General features: G+C 40.7%; 1 protein-coding gene across 1 annotated transcript; it reads left to right on the forward strand.

The window, feature by feature from the left end:
- Positions 1–1,952: 1,952 nt before the first annotated feature.
- On the forward strand, positions 1,953–12,421 carry pamr1a (peptidase domain containing associated with muscle regeneration 1a). Its single transcript, XM_069165654.1, has 10 exons — positions 1,953–2,082; positions 2,402–2,527; positions 3,809–3,923; positions 4,971–5,182; positions 6,444–6,641; positions 6,763–6,957; positions 7,374–7,440; positions 8,760–9,025; positions 10,065–10,399; positions 11,098–12,421. Exons 1-10 carry the CDS (start codon positions 1,953–1,955, stop codon positions 11,647–11,649), a joined length of 2,196 nt encoding a protein of 731 aa, XP_069021755.1. The 3' UTR covers positions 11,650–12,421.
- Positions 12,422–25,392: the final 12,971 nt, after the last annotated feature.

Consider the following 25,392-nt stretch of genomic DNA (forward strand, 5'->3'; position numbering starts at 1 on the left):
GTGATTTGGCGCTACATCAATCAAATTGAAATGAATTCCCACGTGAAAACCTTTCCACATATTTTTCCCCGTCTTCTCATATCTTACAACATGCGGTAACCATGTGTCATACATGTGATTACGTGTCCCATTGTGACAAATAGGAGAACCTCATTTGTTTTTTTGGTTTTTCTGTAAGGGTAATAAACACATCTTTACAAAAAGACAATGCGTATGTCTGATATCACTTAAAATAAAAGGCACCGGTCATTATAAACAGACGCAGCAGCTGAGGTAACCATCCGTCTCAAACCGTCCGCCTTCAGTCGGAGAGAAGATGAGAGCAGACAGCAAAAACACGGAAACACCTATGCAAGAGGTTGAGGTAATGGAAAGGAAACCTTGGAGATGAAATGGGGTGTGATGATCCTGTCAGCCTCATTGCTCGAGGCGAACCTATGGAGACCGACACCGTAAACATTTCACAGCGTCATTTAAGAGGACATCTGTTACCTCTCTTCCGAAGACGAAGATAAATTGTCACGTTTGGTATGACAGCTGGAAGTGTATAGTGAACGCACTTGGCTCGATGCACATGCAGAGGTGCATTTTTCACATAACTTTTGAAGTCTTTATAAAAAAAAAAAGAAGGATTTTTCATATCTTACTTTGCAGCTTCTTCTTTGTTTTTCACCCTCTTGACTTTCTTCATCACCCCTCCACTGTTTTTCTCATCAGCATGTCTTTATTTTCCCCTCAAATGCACTTTCCACTTCCCTCGCCAGTATTTTTTTTTTCCCTTGTTACCATTTGCTGCACGGCAAAGTATTGTGGACTCACAGGAGTAGAGACGCAGCAGCCAGCTGCAGACCTGCAAGCACTGATCTGAACTGAACGACTTCAAAGCGAAGCCTTCACAAAATGAAAGCTCAATGGAAGGAATGGGTTAAAGATCTCCGTCCATTATGCCGAAATGGAAAAATGAATCCCCCGTATAGCTCTGCTTTATTTTGAAGCCGACTGGAGGACCGACCGCAGATAAAGTTGATCTCGAGCTACTTTATTGGTAATTCTTTAGCAGTTTGTTGCTGTGAGTTTGGCAGCCAACATGTTCACTTTCCCCACCGGGAACGTGCCTTTGCTCACTCTTCTGGATCCTAAACTCTTCTACCTCCTCCTGAATCTATGTTTCTGTGCGACAGGGTGGCCACGTAGTGAGTAAAATTCACTTATTGAAGTTTTTATTGAATGCTGTTCTGGCTGTACATGTTATTCGAGAGGGTTTACATCATGTCGCGTTGCCTTTGTGAAAATGTTTCTAACATTTAACAAGAAATGAGCCCGTTGACCAAGTTGCTGACTAACAGTGGAGTTATTTCATGACGATGAGTCACTTCTTCTGAGTGTCTGAGACCTGTCTCAGATTATGGAGACTTGTTCCTCAATGAAATGAGAATAACACGTCGATTTTGGACATTTTCGAGAGCATTCAATAACTGAGAGGCTTTTGTGTTGTATTTGGTGCGGAAACTATAATTATTATTATTATTATTATTATTTCTGGGTAGAATTTAACAAATGAGCTTCAACCTGAGTTTTCACTGCTTTTGTTGTATGTTAATTGTATGCGAGAGGAAAGTAACATATCACAGCGAATAAAAAAAAAAGCAGTATCTCAGCTTCATCTGCCAAAATCAATGTCACCTCAGCAGCTTTTACAGTGTCACAAAATGTTGCGTGTGTGTGGTGAAAGGAAGTCCGATCTGCATCATCGTTATTTCTTCTGTATTAACATAAACGCATCATCCTTTAGTCGTAATTCATTCCAATTTTTTGTTTTGCGGCGAAGAAAGGAACGTGTCAGAAGTTAGATGTTTCCACCGGAGGTTAATCAAATTGAGTTCAGGGGTCTCTTTTGTTTTGCTTCCACTGCTCTGACGGAAGACAACTGCCCGAGCTCCAAGTGGAACGTCATGTGTCGCCCGTGTTGTGAGTACCACCTCATCCAGTGTCGGTGTCCCTCCAAAGGGTCAAAAGTGGGCTACACTGTTCCCTGCTGCCGCAACGCTGTGGATCAGTGTGACCCCTGCATCATTCACCCAGGTATTCTTTCACCGTCTCTCACACAGCAGCTCTGGTTTGACCTTATCCTGTCCTCTGCTGCTGATAGTACATACCAAACTCTTCTTCCATTAATTCCAAACAAGCAGCTGCTGCTTTCAAAAGACCAGAAAAAATAAACACCTTCCACCTTATTAGATTATATTTTGTTAGAAAAAAAAACAAAAAAAACCTACCAGACACAAGCTGTTCTGTATTAAGATGAACTATTACAGTGACTAAGAATTTCAAATTGACTTACAAAGTGCTTCAGATTATTACTGTTACACGACATTATTTTTCAAGTGCTCTCTCCCGTCAGGCTGCAGTCTGTTTGAGAACTGTAAAACCTGCCACAATGGAACGTGGAGAGCTAATGACGACTTCTTCGTCAATGGAAAGTATTGTGCGGAGTGTCGTCAAGGCTGGAGCGGAGGGGACTGTAAAAGTGAGTGAGATTGCTTGAATGGACGACTGCTGAAAGCTCTGATCCTGCAAAGGAATAGGCCTGATTTTGATCAATGTTATCATGCTGATAAGAAAACATGGGTCACGACTGTGCCATTGAACAGCTGCATCGAACCCGAGTGCTGATGTGCTCTACCGTCTAAACAGTCAGTGTGAATCCTCATTTGTTCTTCATCAGATTTTCATTTTTGATCACATTTGCCAATTTAATGTTATCGGATTGGTGACCGTATAAAATAAAATGTATGAGTTTTCAACAGCTTAAAATGTCATCCTATATTTCATAGCTTTGGAATCATTGTTTATATTTGTAGAATACTTTTTTAACATTGTTGGAAAAGTTGTTTTTTTTTCAGTTTTTTTTTTTATAAATTAGGGAAACATAATCATCAATTTATAGCTGTGAGGATAAGTTTTGCAATAAAATATGTAAGCCTATAATCATAATCAGTTTTGTGGCTTACAGTTTTCAGATTGCACCTTCCTCATATGTAATGCACCATGAGGACACATGGTGGCGACAATGCTTTGTTTGAAATGGCTTCGCTGCAGGTTAAATCACCTGCTGGTATCTGTTTGTGTTATGTTCACTAAAAACACTGAAATAATTAAGTTAAAGGAGTCCTGTTGTTTTTTTTTCTTTTAAAAATATAATTATGACACAACAAATATGTACATGTAAAGCTCACTGCAAAATGAAGCTGTTAATAGAGGGAAGCAAACAGGTTTAACTTGGTGCCACACCTATTATTCACTCCACTGGTATTTTGTCCAGTTCTCTGTTTTCCATGGCCCCGGGGGGATATCCATTTGGATTCCATTCTGTCATGTGTTGTCAATTTGATGTAGACAAGAGAAGGCTTTGAGCTTTTGTGGAACTGCGTAGCCTTTTATTAAAGTGTGCATAAAACAAACTGACCAAGCGCTAAAATAGACAAAAGCAAATTGTGTTTGATTTGATTTTGAAACACTCCGAAACCTTTTCACCCTGGTCCCTTTAAAAGAAAAGACTGAAGAATATCAAATTGTCTTCCTTTGCTTGTTTTAGCCCCCATGAAGAAAAAAAATGTCAGCAGGGATAACAGCGTGATGTTCATAATCATGGTTGTTGAAGTGGCTGGTTTGAGCGTGTTATATGCCCTCTTACACAGCATGTCACATCACTGGTCCTGCATGCAGCAATCAAAATGCTCAGCTAAACTGTGATAAACACAAATAAGCATTTACCGAGCGAAAGTAATTACAGTTTTCTTGCGGGTAGCATGTGGAGGCGTCATTCAGCGGACTCAGGGTCACATAGCCCTGGAGAGTTACCCGACAAACGCCCGATGCGAATGGACTGTGGAAATGGGGAGGGGCAGCAGCATCGAGCTCAGGTAGGGGACTTCTTCAAAGCTCTGACAAAACAGTCATTTATCGCAGAAAATATTTTGTCATTCTCCACTTGAACGTCTCAGCAATGAGGACTGCTAGAGCTTCAGACAATACAATTGTGAGTCAAGCAATCTGGAGATTGTTTTAGTGTATTGAATTATTTAAAAAAAAGCAGGAGTTGGGAGTACTTTAGGATCAGGAGTCAACCCGGGATCACGGCAAAGCTTGAAATAGACTCGCTACAACCAAGCTACAGCAAAAGCTGTCTTGGCATGAAAGATCCACGTTTTCCTGTAGTGGAGAAAAATGAAACCTGCTGCATGTATTGAGCCAAGTGATGTGCAGGAAAATTAAACTTTTTGCAAAAACATGTGGTTGCAGTTACTAAAACAGCACGTTTGGGTTTAGCAAAAAGAACATGGTCGTGGTTAGTACAAAAAAACAAAAAAAACCTCACTCTATGACTAACGGCATCATGTGAGCCCTCGGTCGCATGATCCTGCCTCACATTGAATTTATGTGCGTTTTAACTTTCACGCTTACAAAACGTGTAACTTTCACGCCTGGACCGCCCGAAGCCATTTCCATTTTTGCTGCTCGCTTTGCCGTGATACTGGGTTGCAGGACTTGTACATCAGATTTTTGGGCTTCATTTTTCTACTTCTCTGTGAAATCACCGGGTGTAAAATTTCTGTGGCACATGATGTGAAAGACACAAACAATCTCTTTCTCCACCAGCTGACACACTTAGAGTGCTTTTCCAAATCTGGAACTTGGACTGACTAGAGAAGACCTGTCTATTACTGGGTGCAGTTAACTACTTTCATTTAGTACGTCTGCCTTTTAAGACAGACCAAGAGAAGGGATTTTGGTTTTAAGTGCTTTTCATCAATCTACAATTGGCTCTGTGGAGATCAATTCACCATCAGTCTTTTAAAAGATGTTTAAGGTCAAAGCGGAGTGAGCAGACAGCCCTGCATGATGATTGAATTACTTACACAATTCTGCACTTAAAGGACCACGGTTAACTCTTAACGTCTCTGTTGCAGCTTTTCACGGCTCAGTCTGGAGTCTGACCATAACTGCCGTTACGACTACGTCGAGGTGCGTGACGGCGACGACCTGAGCTCCCCCGTGATTGGCCGGTTTTGTGGGGATCAGCTGCCTCCTCCAGTGAAAAGCTCCGGGAACTTCCTGCACATTCTGTTCTCCTCAGACGGCTACAATAACTTTGATGGATTCGTTATTACTTTTCAGGAGAGTTCAGGCAGGTGCAATCATTGTCAGTAATGCGAACGCTGCTCATGCATTCCGTGCACACAGAAGCGAGACAGGGTAGACAAAATAACAGAAACACTCAACAATATAATGCAATCTAACACAATTGCCCCCAAATTAATACCTTCTTTTAAAAGCCTGTTACGTGTTTGAGTCCTCCTCCTGGCATATGAGTCAGCTGATGTGCTGGGTGACGGGGGGGAAGGAGGTAGGGGGGGGGGTGTTCTCTGTAGGACCCACATAAAAGAATGACAGTGTACCAGTCTGATATATTCATATCCAGGGTGTTCTGTGGTTATCTAGTCCAGATATCATGAATACATAATACAAACGACACTCTGCTGTCCCTTCATACATATTGCAGCAATTCTCACTGTTTGCATGCAGCACATTTCCTCCTGGACCTTTTTTCTTTCATCCCTCTGTGACTGTGCAGCCTCCGGCACAGGGCAGTGATGTGAGACGGACAGTCAATGACACAGATTTATCACACCCGCTGCTCTCCTCCCAGTTTGCTGTCTTTGAAGCAAATCATGCATCTAACTTGCATCCTATTTATCCGCTCTCTTCCCTCAGTGGACTTCAACTCTTGCTTGCTAACCTGAACATATTAAAGTGGTACTGCATCGATGAATGTTAGGGCACTCCTCAATAATAATTCTGCAAAGATGACTACAGTAATTTCAAGAAATAACTTTGGTAGTTCCCCTGGGAAATATCCTGGGGCCATTATTTATTTCACTTCACACACTGATTTAAAAACCGCCTGCTTTGGTGAATCTTTGTTTATGCAGATGATGCTCTGTTGTTACCATCACACAGTGATAAAACTTCTAAAAATATCTTCGGCTTCATTGACAATTCGGAAAATCTAGGTTCTGAGTTGAGGTATGTTAGACTGCAATATTAGCAAAGATACCAAATATTTTAAGGGAGTTGTTAATGAACAGCTTTCGTTGGATGACACATAAAACATGATGCTTAATTAAAATAAAAAAATACAAGTCAATTTAGCAGATTTTGCCAATCTGGCAAAGATGGGTGAATATAAGAATGAAAATGTAATGCAAATTACCCCCATCCGATCATCAGAACTTTGATTTTCAAACATAATAATTCATTTTGATTCATTTCTTGTGAATCAAATAAGCTTTAAAACCCCCAAATTGTACACCTTGATTAAGTTTCGCTTTAGATTTGTAGGTTTGTCTGTCATTTATCACAGCCAGAAAATGTCTCCACAGCTTCAACCACCAAGAATACAGCATGCGGACTCCCAGGAGAACCAACGAACGGATATTTGCTGCCTGTGTATGGCCCAGAGGAAGAGCTTGCATTTGTAAACTACTGGTGCCATCCACCTTTCATGCTGACTGGTGCCCAGCAGAGGACATGTCTGCCTAATGGCACATGGAGCGGCACAGTTCCCTCATGTGTTAAAGGTACGTTTTTACACCAGGTGGCTTCTGCTTTTCTTTTCTAGTGTTTGGACAAAATAAAAGACACAAAAGGAATTTATAGATTTTTTTTTTTTTTTCATCTTCTTATCTGAACCACATACAGCCCGAACAAGCCCGGTCCGGTGTGCTCCGCCACTTAAATTGCTCCATGGATACCACAGACCTGCTCTTGACACAGTCGGAGGCGCAGAGACGGTTGAGTTTTTCTGTAAAAACTCCTACATGTTGAGTGGAAACCACAAGAGTTCCTGCCTTTCTAATGGATCCTGGAGTAGCAGGCCTCCAAAGTGTGTGAGAGGTAGCTATTTTCAAAAACACCCTCTAAGTTTGAGAACACAGTTACACATGTACAAAGTAGTCTATTTTTTTTTTTGTAACTGCACAAAATGTTTCTAACATACGGTAAGTCACAGAATTTGTTTATGTGAAACACTAATTTAACTTTACATTTTCATATCGTGGAAAAAAAAAGATCAATATCAGCTCCGTGATGAGTGTATATTTAACAAGATAACTTGTTTGTAAGGATGGATCAATACTCCTTGTGAATTTTACTGTATATATTGTGCTTGTCTCTGATATTTCATGCAGAGAATCATTGTTATTTACTTCGAATAACGCCTGCTAATCGTGCTGCTGTGATCGAGCTGTTTCAGATAAGGAGTCTCAGAAAGATTATTGTGCGCTAACAGTCTTATTGATTTGCCTCCACAGCCTGTCGAGAACCCAAAGTGTCTGAACTTGTGCAGCAAAGTGTTGTGAAGCCACACGTATTATCGAGGTAACCTTTTAGCACACTTAAAGCCACTATGTAGGATCTCTCTATGTTGTTTTATCATTTTAAAAATTATACTGATGGAATGTGTATTTTCTTTGGCGGAAAAATGAAATAATCCCCGAAAACTGGTCCAGTTTCTGTGTTGCCTGGAGTGTTCTTAAGGAAGGATTTGTGGGATGGGAGCTGGAACAGCAGTGTGCATTGCTATCTGCCATACTGTCCTTTGATACTGGCAGTGGGGGGGCACCAAAATGAAAGATGTTCAAATTATTAATGTGCTGGGCTTTAAAAAAACAACAACCAGAGAGCGCAGGATTTCAACGCTACCAAACAGTTTGAGCCTTTTGGTCAAATAAGTCTGTCTCTTTTGGCTGACATATGCAAAAGAAGGGATGTAATTATACAGTAAAAATACTCAAATGGATTATGCTGTTATTGAAATGTTTTTTTTTTTCTGCATAAATGCTCAACTTTATCAAAGACACTCTGATTTTGTAAGACAGCACATCAAGCACTAAATTAAAACATTTCTGCTCATGAAATGTTATTAAACACTAAAACAAATTAAGGCAATAGTTTAAGGGTTCAACTTAGGGAAAGTATCGATGCAGTTTTCTACATTTGCTGATGAAGGCCACAAGATGCAGTTGAAAGCTCTCGAAAATCTTCTCGTGCTTATATTTATTTTCTCACACTGTCCTTGTCGTGTCTCAACCCGGTATCACGGCAAAACGTGAAATGGACACGCCGGTCCACTACAGCAAAACGTAAAATAGCCACGCTTTGGGCTGTCTAGGCCTGAAAGTTACACGTTTTCCTGTCGTGGACGAAAGTGAAACCCGCTGCATGCTTTGAGCCATGTGATTTACAAGAAAATTAAAGTTTTTGCAAAAACACATGGTATGGGTGAGGAACCAAAACACAGTTCGAGAGAAACGTTCTCCCCTCCTGGATGCGAAACTCATCGTCCCACATGTCAGCCTGTGACTAAAACCCGTATACCACTTCCCCTACCTCCAAATACTGCCAGAAAATGTCCTTTGTACTTGGTTGCGGGACCTTGGTTGCGGGACCTTGGTTACGTGATCCCGCATCATGTGGCATTTATTGCAAAACGTGTAACTTTCACGCCCAGACAGCCTAAAGCGTGGCTATCTCACGTTTTGCTTTAGTAGACGGGCGTCTCTGTTTCAAGCTTTGGGGTGATACTAGGTTGCGTAATTTGAAATTTGCATTTCTAATATTTGAAATTGTAATTTGTTTTGTAGCTCTTATTAGGGAGAGGAGATATAAAGACAAACTTGATCTCTTCTCTCCCACAGAGAGAGTTCAGACCACAGACGCTTCTCGTCCAGATACCAGATGCACGATTTGCTCTCAGCTGGCTTCATGCCGCTTTTGTTGGACAAACAGCCCGACGCTGAAAGAGATGACGGTGCCGTGGGGGCGATCCCTCAAGGCTTCCACCCGGTCTACACGAGCATCGACTACAAGTGTGCCTCACCTCTCTACCGCCACATAGGAAGCTCCCGGCGCACCTGTTTGAAGACCGGCAGGTGGAGCGGGCACCATGTTTCCTGTTCACCAGGTGAGATCGGCAGCAGTTTACAGCCAGCTCCTTCAGTGCAAAAACAGCACATATGCATTGTTGTTTTTTTAGACACATTAAAAATATTACTCCTCTGACTAATTAAAAGCTCGATATATAAGCAAGTAAAACATATCAAACGTTTCATTTCAACACGGCCTTGGTCTAGTTTGGCCAATCCCTGATGCCAGCTAATGTTAGCAAACTTTAGAATGGCAAATATTAGTTCAATAAATTAAGTAAATTGTTGTTTTCATGACTCTTGAGTGTGAAAGTTCATCTTTGAGCATGGAAATGGGAGTTTGACACAAATGTAAGAATTATTGAGGTTTTTTTTTTAGAAGATCATTCAGTCAAATTTATGACTCTTCTACTAATGCTAATATGACATATAACATTTAAACATGAACCATTGTCTTGTAAATGCCACTTGTGGCCAAAGTGACTCCTAATCCAGTAAAAGTCACATAGGCTCACTTCAATATAACAGTTTGACATATGGACGTGAATTTACTGTCACAGAAAAACAACATCAATTTCACACGTTCAAAAACTCGTGAACACACGCGATCACATACATGCATATTTTGCCTATTAGAAACTACTGTTTTGGACATTTTTCACGGTGTAATATAGATTCACATATTTTCCAAATATTTTCCATGTTATCATATTTGGCAAGATGTGGTAAACATATGTCACACATGTCATAACATGTGCCCCAAAGTTTATATACCAAGAATGATTAAACACACACACAAAAAAAAAAAGTTTTACAGTAATTACCAAGCCAAAAGTCCTTAAGTCACTTCATCACCTCTTATAAATACACAGTTTGAAATAAACACACAATCAGATAATGAGGATGTCTGATTCCACATAGAGCAAGAGAAAGAGAAAATCATGGGGTTTTTTTTTCTGTAAGGGTGTTCTCTTTCTTAGAGAGAGTTAGATGACAATATCGATACCGCTTTCACGTCTACACAGCAAACACAAAGCTTACATATTACTTTTTCTGTCTCCTGATTGTTTCCCGCAGTTTGCGGAAAATTTGACACGTTCAGCAGACACAACCTCTCACACACTCGGTGGCCGTGGCACGTAGCCATCTACGTCCGCTCACCTCCCGATCACGCCGCGAGCAGCCACGGGTCCCGCGGACGGACCGTTTCGGACCAGCGGGGAGCCTCAGAGGAGTCCTCGTTCTGGGTCCTGGCCTGCAGCGGCGCTCTGGTCGGCCAGCGCCGGGTCCTGGTGGCAGCTCAGTGTGTGGTGGATAAGGACAAGCGGCGGGCCCTTCACGCTGCACATGTGAAGGTTGTCGCGCAGCAGCAGACGTCCAGGGAACGGCTGAGAAACCCGCACCACCTGAAGGTACGACACATTAAGAAAACAATAACTTGTACTTCTGAGTGTCAAACAATATTTCTGCTTTTATTAAGGTAAGTAGAAAACATATTAGTTCAGAGTCATGTCATTTCCCAGCAGCCACGCACGCTTAGATTTGGTTTTTAAAATGTCCTTTGCAGGCTGGTCAAACAACATTTTTTTCTGGCGAGCCTGAATCAGTTTTAAATATTTTTCAAACCAACTTATTTCACAGAGATTTTTACCTGCAAAAAAAAAAACCAAACTACGCTCTTTATGGTCTCTGCGACGGTTTTACATCTTCCAATTTTCAGGTCATAGAGGACACAAAAGTTTTCCAATACTGCAAAGTCTACCAAACAGCAGTGATAAAGTATTAAGCAATGAGTCTTCATGAAATAAATCTAATCTTCTGGATAAGGTTTTGTTTGTAAGTGGTAGAAGATGAAATCCTTTGGCATTCGGATATGCATTTAAAGCTTAAACGGGGATCCCGCCGTGTTTGATTTGGATTGGAAATATTTGCGCATCTTGACGCACATTATCTGATCTTAACGCGTATTCCAAAAACAACACCACTTGGCACATTCCTGGTAGAACCAGGCTATTCTCAGGTATTTCTAACTCCCGATTTCCCATCCATTTAAAAAAAAATAAATAATAATAATAATAATTTCACTCGCTCTCTCCGTCTGCCCCGACAGGTTTCAGAGATTTCGGTGCATTCAGATTTCTACTCTGCGCCGGACTCCGATGTGGCCGTGCTCAAGCTAAAAGACAAGGCAAAGATCAGCGAGCGCGTGCTTCCGGTGTGTCTACCCAATAAGAAAGGAGGGGAGGTGACGGCGCGGGAGGCCTTCACCGTGAGGTGGACTTTACCAGACAATCACGAGCACCTGAGCCGCCACGCAACCGCGAGCCGGACGGAACTTGTTGAGCTGAGCGACGTCGCTCGGTGTGAGAGAGCATTTGCTCAAGGAGGGGCGCACACCGCGGTGGTCAGTGACAATAGGCTGTGTGTCGTAAGCAAGCCGGCCGGTAGCCCGAGCTCTTGTCGCGGTGTTGTTCCAGGTATCACGGCCGTGTTTTCATCCACGGGGGGAGTCCGGTCCGCTCAGGGAGCCTCCAGCTCAGCCTGGCAGCTGTTTGGTTTAGAAAGTTTCACCTATGATAAAAACAACTGCCACCGACAGATTTACGCAGTTCAGACACATATAGCGAAGTTTCGAGATTGGATCGAGGAAAACATGAAGTAGTTCTTTTTTTTCATAACATCTCGTGTACTTTCAGCCATGTAAATATTCGGTTTTGTTGAATTTGTAAAATGTCAGAGTGGGTGGGGAATTATGCAGAGGGCGATGACGGCATGGGAGTGATCATTTTGTACCTACTATCCATGTCACCATCGTCATCTGCTTCCCGTGACAATTCACAACGTGGAAATTAAACAATCCTCTTAAAACAAATTGCTGCGATACCTGCCACCTTAATGTACACCTCTTAATCTTGAATTTATTTTAAAGGAGATACAGAAGCGCGTCTACTTTCATCGTAGGCTCGGATCTTTTCAAGCCAGCAGCCAGATTGCTCCTCTGTTTTTGAAATCAGTTATTGCGAGTGTCATGCTGTTCTGCAGCGTGGCCCGGCTCTGCAGCCCGCCCGTGAAACGTCAAACTAAACTATATCATCAAATCCAAATCTGTGCCACGATTATTTGCCAACTGGTGGCACACTCGGTTCAAAGAACTCACAATAAGAGCATGTTCAGACAGTGTCTCGTCTGACTCCTCGCGTGTGTTGAACACAGAATAAAGAAATTTGTTTTAATTGCTTAACATTAAACACAACAGGCTGAACGATTATTTGAGTCTATCCAGTTTTAAACCAGAATCGGTGTGCCAAAAACTGAGATGTGAATCCTGAGGTTCAACGTAGGATTGTTGTCACTCTTTGATGTTTTTAGTGTTTTTTTTGACAGAAAGTGTCATATGTGTGAATGTATGTTTAATCTTTGTGTAAATCTCTTTAATGGAACTGCAAAAAATGATAAATAAATGTCAGCGTAAACTGACCAAGTTTTTCTAATCATGCATGTTTTTCAGGTGTACTTTTTTTTTGTTTTTAATAAAGGGTTCTCTCAGATTACATTTTCAGAATCTTTGGCGCCCACTACCTCATCCCTGCACTCGCGTTGCTGATGACATCACCACAGGCAATTTATTTTTATTTAATTCACTTATAGTCTTGAGGAGTTGTGTGCCTCTAGATTCCTGCTTTAAAAAAAAAGTTACTTGGTCAACAGTCATGAGCAGTCAGATTCACGAGAACAATGCGTCTTACGTTGAATGAGAGTTCTCCTTCCTATGCTGTCGTTCCAACTCTTCCACCCTGCTGAAGGGTCCTTCGGCAGGTCACTGAATCTCTGCCTGCTTCAGGCCTCTTAACTTCAGGCTATTTTAGAGACAAACGTCCTCCAAGAAGGACAAGTCACTAATTGCTAAGTCAGGAACACATTTGTGCAAATATGCACAAGGTTTTTATTCTGTTTTGCTGAAATTAGGACTGCTATTATTCAGTTTGCAAACATGGTTTTAAATTTTAAATTAAAAAAGGAATATTTTTATTTTTCTGCAAATCACTACCATTAAAAACATCCCATCATTTCCAATTTATTCTGAAATAATTTCCACTGATTTGCATGCATTTCTAGGCTGTGGATGTGTGCATGTGCAAGGCAGCACACCACGTACCGATATGCGCAGTACAGAGCCTGTGCGTCTGCAGCGGGTCTGCATGTGAGGTTATGCGTTCGTGTGTTTCCCTGCAGACGGTCCAACATGTGCTGTCATTGAGAAACACACTGAGAGGATTTGCTAAACTTAGCTCTTACTCCTGAGACGCAGACACCCACTGGGCCGTCCGCGGCTTTGTGCAGGACACCTTTTAAGCCCGGCCAATTAAACAACGAGTAGCTCGGTAGTCGGCCTCTGCGACTCGCAAAGTGAATCACCGGGGGAGAAGAAAATAAAAGTTACTGAGAACTGGCAGCTCAAGATCTGTATTTCTTTTTATAAACAAAACAACCGAGCGAAACGCGGAGTAAAATGCATTAACCGGCAACGCATTACCGAATCTAATGCTCAACCAGCTTCCAGCCGTAGAAAGAGTAATATATGCAGACACTCGTACATAATGCAATGCAAACGTACATCCACTCCAACCTTTTTGAATTTTTGCATCTGAGTGGCCGTAATGGGCTTGAGGCTTGTTTTTTTTTTTTTTTTTAATTTTTTTTTTTTGCAGTGGCAGCGGGGGTCTCCATCCGACGGTATGATGTCATGATGCTAAATACGGGGTGAAAGTCTGCTAATCTATTACTCTTTAACTGAGAGAACACCCAGCCCACACCTTAGAGGAGGCACTGACCTCTCATCTCAAATCCCCAACACTCTCTCTCTCTCTCTCTCTCTCTCTCTCTCTCTCTCTGTGTGTGTGTGTGTGCGCGTGTGTGTGTGTGTGCGTGCATCACCGAACACACCGTGCATGTGCAGGGTTGTCTGGTTTAGCTTGCTTAGATTTTCTATACGTTAGGAGTAGGAGGAGACCCGCTGCAACAGCTATTTGCTCGCCAAACGAACTTCACACTGCTTTGATTTTATACATAAACGAGGAAGTTAATCAAGTTTACCCACAAGTTTGAAGACGCGAAGACTTCCACAGGTGAGCACTAATCATTTAAGGATGCTGAAGGTGAATAGGAACGCTATCCTTTCCCTTATCTGCTTTAGTGTCACCTCCCTCGGAGTGAGGAACGCCGGCTTGGTTCGACGTATGATGCATATTTAGCTGTTAGAGGAAGACATACGACAAACAATGCTGTGACCTAATTCTACCTGGATGTAACGGTTGCTGCTTTGTTGTAATTCCTTCTCCTTCTCCTAAGTGAATAGCTTGTTACAGGTCAACTTGGGATACTGGCGAAGTGCCGACCACTGAAAATCGTCAGTGCACAAAGTCTTGAAATAAGCTAGGTTGGTTCTAAAAATGCAAGAGACGCGTACACTGTTGAATTTCAATTAAAAGATTAATGACTTTGCAGCTCAAGTCGGGAACAAGTCAGCTAATGCATTTTGTGGAAGTGACGGTTTCTCGAAGCAATGCAAAAACACTGCTCGCTGCGGGGCACATGTGCATCATTAAAGATACGGTGCTCTGTGCGATCGACTCCCACCGCACTCCCCGGCTCGAGACAAGGATGCAAGGGGATGGAGTTCAAAAGAACAGCCCGCAGGGTTACACTGTAAATCTCAAGTAAGAGATGGGTTGCTCATCAGACAGTTTACTTTTCTGTGTTTCTTGTTTGGGAACGTAAACGACAAAGAGCAACTCGGCCAGTAGAGGGTGCTTTTAAAATTAAAAGAAAATGAATATACGATTCTTTTTTTCTTTTATTATTGTTGGGGGAGGTAAATGCTGCGCAAGCGTTCTGTTTGTTCACTGTTTCTAAACAGCTCTTTAGTCAGCGCAGCACTGTGAGCAATTGCTAACTGAATATATGCAAATTGCTTCGTAAATTTAGCCACTCAGCGTCTTACAATGGAACTTGGAAACCAGGGACACTTAGGACTTCAGTTATTTCCTAATTCAATGAATTCTTTCGTGCAAAAATATATATATATATAATAGTGAATTTCGAGACAAGGTACCACAAGAAAAAGAGTTTGGCCAACATCAACAAGGCTTCATAGGCGGGCAACAAGCTGGTATATTAAAGTTCATCTTCTAACTGGTAGAAGACGGTTAGCTGGATGCAGTCATGCAAACGCCTTTTTTTTTTTTTTTTTGCCTTACATACAACATGGGTTGTTCGGATTTCCCTGAAGAAAATAGACGCATCCATTAGAGCACATTTTAGCAACAGAAGACCACTGAATTCTGCACTGGCGTTCTCCAGGTTCCCCACTTTCCTCCAACAGTTTAAAGACATGCAGGTTACTTTGATTGGCGACTTCAGATTGTCGAGGTACGTGTGAATTTGAGCGCGAATGGTTGTCTGCCTTTCTGTGTCAGCACTGTGGTTGACTGGTGACCTGTGTGTGGGTGTGATCGGCGCCAGTTAATGCACGGATGGGTAGATTTGACTTATTCTGAAGTTTGTTTTATATTTTACACATAATGAAAGTGTTTACGTGAAAATGATTATTTATTTCAAATTAAGCACCCTCTAATGGTCAGTCACTCTTGCAGGTTCCTTACTGTGTTTTCCATGCGTACTTTACAACACGTCCTCAAAGCGACACTGTAGGTCAATTTTCAATAACAGATATAACAGTCAGGGACATGAAATATTTTACATGAGAAAATTAAGAGTACCTTTTAGAGCGCATTCTAGCTGTGGCAGATGAAAAAAAAGACTACGTTATTCTGCCGGTTAAAGTTGAGCTACGATATTCTTTATACCGTATGTGAAATTTTATTTGCACAAATAATTTCCTAGTTGTAAATAATTTGATGGAAGTAAATGACATTCGTTTTTAATTCCAATAATCAACTAATGTATATTTCTTCATGTCTTCGAGTTTTTGCAGAGGAAGGTGAGGATCTACGCAGGTCCTCAAAAAAACAACAAATCTATTTCATTATTTTTATTTCAAACAAATTCTGAAAATGTATTTTTCAGCTACATAAGCCGTCAGGAACATTTTCACCACAACCTTTGAATCCTACCGCAGCTTTGATTCAATGGTTGTATTATTCACTGGCATTTCTTTTCACCGACAGGTTGCGTGCTTCCATGAAAATAATGCCGACATGTCCCCTTGTATAATGCAGCAACATTATGTATAATCATCAGAGCTTCGATTTGACAGTTTTTCTGCACGTTTCAACCACCTCCTTTCAACACCTGGACTCTTTTCTCCAGTACTGAAACTGCTATCGACAACAGTGCAATTACACTTTAATGACTAAGTATATTCCACGGATGCTAAACGGTGTACGCTCAGAGCTTCAAAATGTGTCGCCGCCTAAGATCTAGGTTATATTTTAACACTGGCTGAGAAAAATCACCGAAAAAAACGTGGCTTTAATTCGGTCGTGAAAGGGTTAAATTCTTCATTATACTGTACAATTTAATTAGTACCGTCTCTCCTGGTTTTTGTCTGCTTAAAATGATTTTTTTTTTTCAAATTCTGCCTACTCCATTTGCCTATTCAGGACCTCAGGCAAGAGGTAAAGTTTTAACCTTTAAACGTGCAATTAGGCACAGAAAGCATCTGAAGGCTGAAAAGCCCCGAGAGGAACCTTGATACGAGTCATATTATATTTTACAGACGCAACCTCTGTGTTTTCGTTTCTGTTCAAGCTTTTTCATGGATTCCAGTGACGCAGTGGGTCAAAGTTACTGCAAAGAACACAACAGACAGAACATGAAAACCTACAATGGCATTAACAGAATGGGTCATCGTGGGAAGAGATGGTGTTTCATCTAGACTCGGCTCCTCAATGTGTAATGCCCTCCTATAAACCAGAAAAACGATTAACAAAAAGACAAAACAATACATTGGGTAACATGATGCCAGCTGAAATGATACACGATGTAAACAAGATTTTCGGGCTGTTGAAGAGTGTACTTTCACTTTCTGTGCTATCAATTGCTCGCACCTCCAGCGAAACTAGATTACCAACCCAACATCGCGGCCAAGCGTGAAGACACGCCGGTCAACTGCAGCAAAACGTGAAATAGTCAAGCTTTGGCCTGTCTATGCGTGACAGTTACACGTTTTGAAAGCGATAAACTTATACGCACGTAAATGTCATGTGACGTGGGAACAATCCCAACCGTGTTTTTTTAGCTATAAGTTTCATTTTCCTGTAAATCACATGGCTCTACGCGTGCAGTCGGTTTCATTTTCCGTCCACTACTTTCATGCAGTAACTTTCACGCCTAGACAGACCAAAGCGTGTCTATTTCACACTTTGCCGTGATACCGGCACACTTTCTGGAACAAACGTTTGAATGCTTTGAGACTGAGATGGAAATTGGCATCGGTCTATCTCGCCAAACTTTCCGGTAAAACACTTTTTCTTTGCCTCACTCTGTATGGAGGAAGGACGAGCAGATTTTGTGAATCGAGCCTGAGTAGGAACGGCAGTCCCTTCATTCTCAAGTGGAGGCTATGATGGCGGCGCGAGTCAAGAGCTCCTTAACCAGTCTGAAATTTTTGTAATTGTAAATCTCCTTCATCAGTGACAGCAGTTAACTCTCATAATCAGGAGCTCTGGCCCACATCCAACTGAAATCCCTCTCTGACGAGACAGATGTCATTTAGATCACTACTGGAACATGATGATCAGCTGTGCGTCATGATTGCGATCCATGCTTGTGCAAAACATGATGGGTGGCTACAAGCTAGTCACAACTCTCACTGTAAGATGGGCGGTGCTCATATCGACATTTACGGTTATATCTTTGTTAAAAGAGTTTATAATCCTATTGTTGTTCATATTCGTATATTTTTTTTATTAAGAATCTGGGGACTTTACTATGTTGATCTAATGATTATGATTAATCCTTGAAATAACTTGTGATATGATTTGGCACTTTATTGATCAAATTTAAATTAAATATGAAATTGAATCGCAAAGTTTGAGCCAAACACCGAAAGCTGATTTGGATATTTTTTTCAGAAATCTATTACAGATTTTAGGTAAGACTGGTTTTCCTAATATAAACCAATAATGTTTGTTTGTATTTAGTGGAAAGGAAATTTAGTACAGTTTATCTAAGTCTTTGCACAATGTGAAAGGATGTGATTGATTGTCCGTCTGCTCGCACGTGCTACCTGTGAAGTCATGTTTGGCTGATGTGTCTTCAGCAATTAAAGTTTGGCATCGAGCAAAACAAACAAAGAAAAACAAAATTTGAATTTTCAAAACACCACGGGGAATTTGTATATTTTTGTCACATTAGTCAGAGTCTAAATTAGTGGTCGTGGAGAAGTTATTAACAAAACTTAGACAGAAACACAATGGTGGATGAATCTCAAAGGACAAATGTAAAATACAAGTTATTTAATTACTTCATCTTTGTCCATAAATCAAATAAAGCACTTTGAATTACTGTTCGATGCGGAATAAACAGGTCCTGTCTATATTCAGGCCAATAATTTAGACATTGCAGCTGTCGGTCTGCTTCACTACAAAGACATCCGTCCTAATGAGACGTTTAGTCCCATGTTCTTTTTTTTAAGATCTGTTTTTTCTCCAACAAGAAAGAAAAAAATCTTGTTCCCAGTGAAGTTGGAAATTTCCTCTCAAAATGAGATTTGTAGAAATAAGCACTAGACTCAAGCGAACGCTTGAAGACAAATTGTTTCACCTCATTTGCATTTTTTCATCACCTGTTCTGTAAATACAAAAATAATAGACATAATTGCTTGCAAGAAGAATAATTGCAAGAACCGGGGGAACATTTTTGCATGTCACATCATTTTCTATTATGCCATGACCTTTTAATGTGAAATTCTCTGAGTAGGTTGGTTACATTGGAGGCTTGTTGTAATAAATGACTGTTTAACCTGAAAATTGCAGTGCACCTAAATCCTATATTTTGAAAATGTATGAAAATTGTTTTTCAAGTATTTAAATGGCAACATTTCCAGCTGATCTATGAGCAAAGTTTTTTTTTGGAAAGGGTGTTTTCTCCCGCAACAGATGAGAGCTTATACTATCGAACTGATCGGAAAACATGAAATCCACCAAAACGTTGAAAGTGTCAAATTTTGTGACATGAAACCATCAGAAAAGCTTATTAACCCTCAGCTGATCATATTTCTGATTTATCACTATTTCACTGACTGACCGACCGACCCGCGAGTTGTGGTCTGCTTTGACTAAATCTCTGTGCAGTTAATGGACTTTCGCCCTCTACAGCGCCCACGTGTCTCTGTTATGCAACAGGGGTTTGTCCACGCTGGGAGTTGTACTCACTTGAACTTGTATTTAAAGTATCGTAGAAGGTGTTAATTACCTGCAAAAGCTATGATTTCCCAAGTTAACATATATTGTGCATACATCAATACAAGAATAACACTAAGGATGGATTATTATAAAATGTTGAGTTTGAATTTATATTGAGTTTAAGATTAAGAGCTTATTGATGAAGGCTGTAAAATTGATGTTGTTGTTTATTTATATATTTCACTTCTTCAGCTCAAGTCTCTAAAGCTATACTAACTTAATTATGATGTTTATATTGCTTCAAAATCAATTGATTGATAGGATTGACAAGTATGTTCCCTAAAATGTGCAAAGCACTCGCCAAAACTTTGTTGAAATTCAACAAAAGGAAAGGAAAAAGAAAAACCTTTACCAAATTGTATTTTCAAGGTTACATTGTAGTGTTAAAGGTTATTTTTTTTGTTCACCTTGTGTTTCACTCAAGGCCTTCATTTTAACTTTTTTAAATAGATTTTAAAGTTGTGACTAGAGAAGACAGGACATCAGAAATGTCATTTAAACAGGACAAAACAGGACAGAGTAAAGCAGAAACTTGAAACTCAATGAGACATGCATGTTGTGTTGTTCATGTTGGTCGTTCAATGTGTGAATGCAGGTTAATAATAAGTAATGGGGAGTGGTTGGTGGTTTACAAAAAGAGACTTCCTTTATGTTTAATGTTTATGGTTGCTGACAGTCAAGAGCAAACGTTAGTCAAATTCACAAATGAGGACGACAAGACACTTTTTAATTTGAATATTTATATTATATTATATTTGAATAATAATCTCCTCCCATTAGTTACAATACCACCCCGTGCTTCTCTTTAATAAGGGAGCCCGCCGACTTATTTGGATCCCTTCACCGCTACTGTTCCCCTCGAGACAGAAGCCTGGAAATAAAAGTATTTCAACTTCCAGGTAACCTAAAGAAATGGATCTAATTCTCGTTACGCTAAGATAAATGCACTGGACCATTTTTATAAATGGGTGAAACAGCCGCACGTCTATAGTGATATTTTCTTTATTTTGCCATTCAACGAAAACCTCCTTGCTTTTCGATTGGAAATTAGAATCGATTGGAAATTCAAATATTTAAAATCGTTTTTTATTCATGAATTCAGTTTTTTTTCGAACGTGCCTGATACCTTTTCCTGCATCAGCTGGTGGGCTCCTTATTGTTGATTCTCACGTGTAGGATTTGCGATGTTTGGTGCTTAAGTGCAGAGATGTGTGCAAACATCGCAGCTATGGTGGGTGAGGGTTCACACTGAAAACACAGATTAACACTGAGGAAGAAGTCTTTCATTTAATCAGCGTCATTGTTAAACTCGTATCGTATTTGAGTACAACAAAGTGACCCATTATCGTTATCAAAATACAACTACAGCACTAAAAAAACAAAAAAAAACTAATGTTGTTCTATGACTTAACAAAACCTCTTTGCGAGGTTTCCCATGCTGCAGACATGTTCTCCGAGTGTGTCTGATCCATCTTGGTGTGTATGTGTGCTGGATTAAGATGGCTCAGGACAGATTAGTTAATTATAGACACCTGCTGTCTAAGCATGGTGTGTGTTGTCAGGTGTTGCGGCATGAGGTGGGCTTGTTGCTGAGGAAAGGAAAAGGCGGGGCGAGGTGCGGAACCTCGGGGACTAAATGCTCTGCCATGTGCTCTTTAGGCCGTCTCCCTTCTCCCCTGTTCACGCTCCGGGGAGCGGCTCCGTAATGGAACTCTTCAACGCACTCCCCCGGTGTCACCTACTCGCACCCGGCAACTCTGCAAACTGCAGGGATAATAGGCCCGTTTTCTCATGGCGGCTACACGGTCTCTTAATACATTATCACTCAGGCAATTCTCCTTTGATTTGCAGCGGCGTGACGACTGTCCAAAAAAAAATGATCAATATTCAATATTGCACTCACCTTCGTGATAATAGCACATAAAACGTCATTCACCCCAACAGAGGATTGATAAATAATAAGCTTCTGTACCAGTACCGTTAGAAAGACTGTTGTGAAATGGCCATGTCACTGAAAGGAGCCGTGGTCACTTCCGGGAAGAGAACAATCACACCGAGGCCATTCAGTGACTAAGCAGCACTAAACAGCTGCACCCCGGCACATTCCTCATATCAAGGCCTCGCTACCCTGCCGTTGTATCTCTGCGAATTTTTCTGCTGTTTGATTTGAGAACAGTAAAGACATTTTAGCATAAGAAACATTCAGAGACATCTATATATATATATATATGGGAGTACTACAAACACGCAGTTTAATTAGCCTTGATTTGCCTTGAACCATATTATCAAGTCACGTCAAGCAATCCAATGTTGGTTAAAGCTGAAGAACAGATCTGCCACTTCAAATGGGTGAGAAATAATGAATCTTACTCAAATAAAGAGCTTATTAGATGTCTGATTAAACATTTGAAAATCAAGAGAAAAGGAGAGCTGCAATCAGTTTTTCTGAAAATGATTCCTCCTTGAAACGTCCTTGAAGCTGCCTAATTTGGAAGTTCGAATTTATTGTATGCTTCATGCTTAACATTGATTGAAAACCCAGCATGTGCACTTCTGGTACAAATAAGCAAATCAATACAAATACAAAGAAATCCCATTACAAATAAATCAGTTTGCAGAAACCTTATTCATGTTTTGAAGAGCTTTTCATTTGTGGATTGAGTTATTTTCAATCAACCATCAGGTGGAACAGATAAAGAGGCCATCAGGCATTTTTAACCATGTAAATAAACCAACAAGTTATCATTCAAGGAAAAAGGCAGAATTAGTACTTTGGATGTAAAATGCTTGTGCTTATGGCTCTTTGAAATCTGGCCTGAGTCGACATTTTCTCCCCTTAGATGCAAATTTAAATTCATGAATTTGGCCAACAGAACCATAGCTCTTTGTAGCACCATATATCCTATCATGACTCGTATTAGACATGAATTATGGTCTGCAGCTACTGATCACATCCCCGGGGACTGCAGTTGAAGGCATTTTGAAAGTCCAGGCATCTTTTTAAGTTGAACTTCTGCAACCCTTGCACTTTTTAGGACCTTATTAAGTACTGCAAGTGCAGCATTTGAACACTTAAAAAAATGGCCTGTTAGGACCGTATTTGCATTGCCCTGATGAATTAGAGAGATCAAGTCGTTCTCTCCGGGGAAAAGATGTAAACAAAACAAAACGAAGTGCCCAAAAAGAAGAAAAAAAGGCAGCAACGAGGATTTTCCCTCTCCTTGCTAATCTTAGCACGTTGACTCCACCCTTCCTGTCTGGGAGCCTGCTGTCAGACCTCCAGGTTAGTCAGTCTACCTTTAGGCACCTCCCCTGCAGCTGAATGAGCTGTAATCTGTGATTGCGGATGTACATCAAAAGCTGAGGAAGAAGTGATCTCCACATTTTTTTTATTTAAAGGACTTGAAAAAACTTTTTTTCTGAAGGGACAAAACCACTTTTTGGAGATTCTGAATTCTGGATTTACTAACGCATGAGCCATGACTTGGTTATTGTTTTCACTGATGCCAATGGCCGTGTAGAGTACCTCTCCACAAGCAGAATTCCAAACTAAACCAACATTACAAAACAACTGGTAAGCATTACTAGTAGCATGTAGTGATGTGCTAGTAGTTAACGTGATGAGTCGTCAAAAACGCTGGCATTGAAGAGGTGCCACCAAAATCATGATGCAATACGAACCTCTGATCTACTATATGTAGAAATAAATGGTAAAATGGTCTGCGACTGTCGGTTTTTACGTCTATAGAAGTCTAGTGTCCTTGATGATGCATTAGTAGATACAAGTCTTTTTTTATCATCGCTCTCGAAACACAAAACAAATTATCTGTGTTGATCTGCCCTTTAAATCACATCCAAAGTCCTCGACAGAGTATGTCCTGTATGACTCTTAATGTTTGGTAGCACACTGCCTACACTGCTTACTCATGAAGTTTTTAACGGTTTCTTCCGAAGCCTTTTGGATTACCTAACTGTTTAGGTTTGGATGCCGAAGTTTGGAACTGAAATGAGTAATCTTCTGCATAACACTTTGAGGCGGGCGATGGTGACACCTTGACTTTTCCTAGGAAGCCCCTTTTCTGTTACATAACTCAATCACTTGAGTGCTGCTGATGCTAATTTTATCCTCTTTAAAAGGCTTAAGTCTCATTAATGCTAGAGCACAGTGTATCAGACAGGCGTGATTGACTTGGCAGTTGGGCTGTCATCACCTCATGTGTCCCTTTCATATCTTTTCCAGAAGCAAATCCAAAAAACTGAATCATCAAATATATTATTGAGTGTAAAAAGAAAAGTACAATATGTTTTAATACAACATATAATTGAAGCTTTTTTTTCCAATACCCTTATAAGCCGTAAATTGTCGTTTGCAGAGACGTAGTTCTAACGGAGGAACGTTTTCACTTCAACAACCTTTGCTGAGAGTAACTTAAAAAAAAATAATTGCAGTGTTTGCTGCCAAAATTGTTGTTCCAGGTGTTCGAATCATCAAGGTCGAGGTTGTCCAAATGACACGGGCAATTTGCTGTTACATAACCGTGTGCGTCTGTGCTCGGCAGAGGATTTAAAGGCTGCACGGGGGAGAGTTGATCTTTAAGTCAAAGAGGCTTTACGGCAGACCACAACAAACCCGAGACACTTGTTGCTTTGGAGACAGGACGAGGCCGTGGGATGAAGAACTGCGTGGTGGAACGGATGAGCTTCTGATCGGAAACTAACAGCCAGAATCTCAAAGCGACACATTTACCAAACCCTGGAGACACCATCATGACACTAAAAACAAAAACTTAAAAGCTGAATCATTGACAACACGACACAAACACATTCTGTATGAGAATATATACAATATGTGTTTGTCGAAATGCCCAGCCGGCCTTAAACACGTAGGTTTCTGCACTTGCATCTTCCATTTAACACCTACACCGAAGACCTCAAATTACCATAAATCATCATGCAAAGACATCCAACAGAAGCAGCAACAGTGGTACCAGTGGGGGGGAGGGGGAAGGGGGGTACGGGTAGCAGCTGGTGCTCTGTCTGTTCGAATTTACAGAGTAAAACTAGAACAATTTGTTTAAAATGCAGAGTATAAACAAGCTCTGTATTGATTCTGTGCTAATTGTTTGGGATTGTCAGTTGCTAATTATGAAAGGCCATCTGCAAGCTTTGGAAAACTTCGAACGCGTTTCGAATGCAGAGTACGTAGAATTAACAGAATTTGAATCATGTGAATGAGCAATATTTCAAAAACAATGCCATCACAAGACAGTTTTTTCCGTTTTGGTCAGTTGGGGCTCCCATTTTCTCCCCAGTTTGGAATCGCCAACTCCCTGAATATTGTCACTACCCTACCGTTAAACTTTTGACGGTATAGACAATCATAAGTCTCCTCCGTATTGTCACCAACCAATTTTTTTTCACCTGCCACCAAGAAGCTACTGGAAAGGGGGAGTATAATGTGTAGGAAGTTCACACAAGTCCCACCAACACACGTACAGGCGCCCTTTCCAACCAGTAGGAAATGCTCATACAGCTTCTAATACATTATCCCTCACTAGCTTCCCACCAACAAACGTGGCCGATTATGTACAACAGAGCAGGAAGTACTGCCAAAAAAAAAATTAAAAAAAACCCGCTAAGACACTATAGTGAAGAATGTTGCCCTTGTACAACCCCATCCATCAACAACTTTCTAATTTATGTATGGGAATTATCAAGGTAGCTCCAGGTGACTGTGCATAAATCTTACTGTTTGCTCCACGCTCATTAATAATGAAATACTTATAATAATAGGTATAGCATCAACTAGACTTAATCCTAATGCAACCAAAGCTGTATTCTTCAACATCACTACCAAGCGCGTGTGCTGCTTTTGCAATGAGAACCATAAAATATGAAGGACGTACGTGCGAATGGTGTCGTTACTGTTTCTCATTAATGCCAGCTCGTCTTTCTTTACTTGCTACAGTGCCAACAAA

The sequence above is a fragment of the Embiotoca jacksoni genome, unplaced genomic scaffold, assembly GCF_022577435.1.
Source record: "Embiotoca jacksoni isolate LCO1_2020_lvr unplaced genomic scaffold, fEmbJac1.0.p SCAF_35, whole genome shotgun sequence".
NCBI classification, from domain to species: domain Eukaryota; kingdom Metazoa; phylum Chordata; class Actinopteri; family Embiotocidae; genus Embiotoca; species Embiotoca jacksoni.

What these genes read in the sequence shown, in the direction of transcription:
- pamr1a (XM_069165654.1), top strand. Translation starts at nt 1,953, where the DNA reads ATGTGTCGCCCGTGTTGTGAGTACCACCTCATCCAGTGTCGGTGTCCC. An exon ending in AGTTCCCTCATGTGTTAAAG is followed by an intron (nt 6,642 to 6,762) that starts GTACGTTTTTAC and finishes AACCACATACAG; the next exon opens with CCCGAACAAGCCCGGTCCGG. An exon ending in GCCTCCAAAGTGTGTGAGAG is followed by an intron (nt 6,958 to 7,373) that starts GTAGCTATTTTC and finishes TTGCCTCCACAG; the next exon opens with CCTGTCGAGAACCCAAAGTG.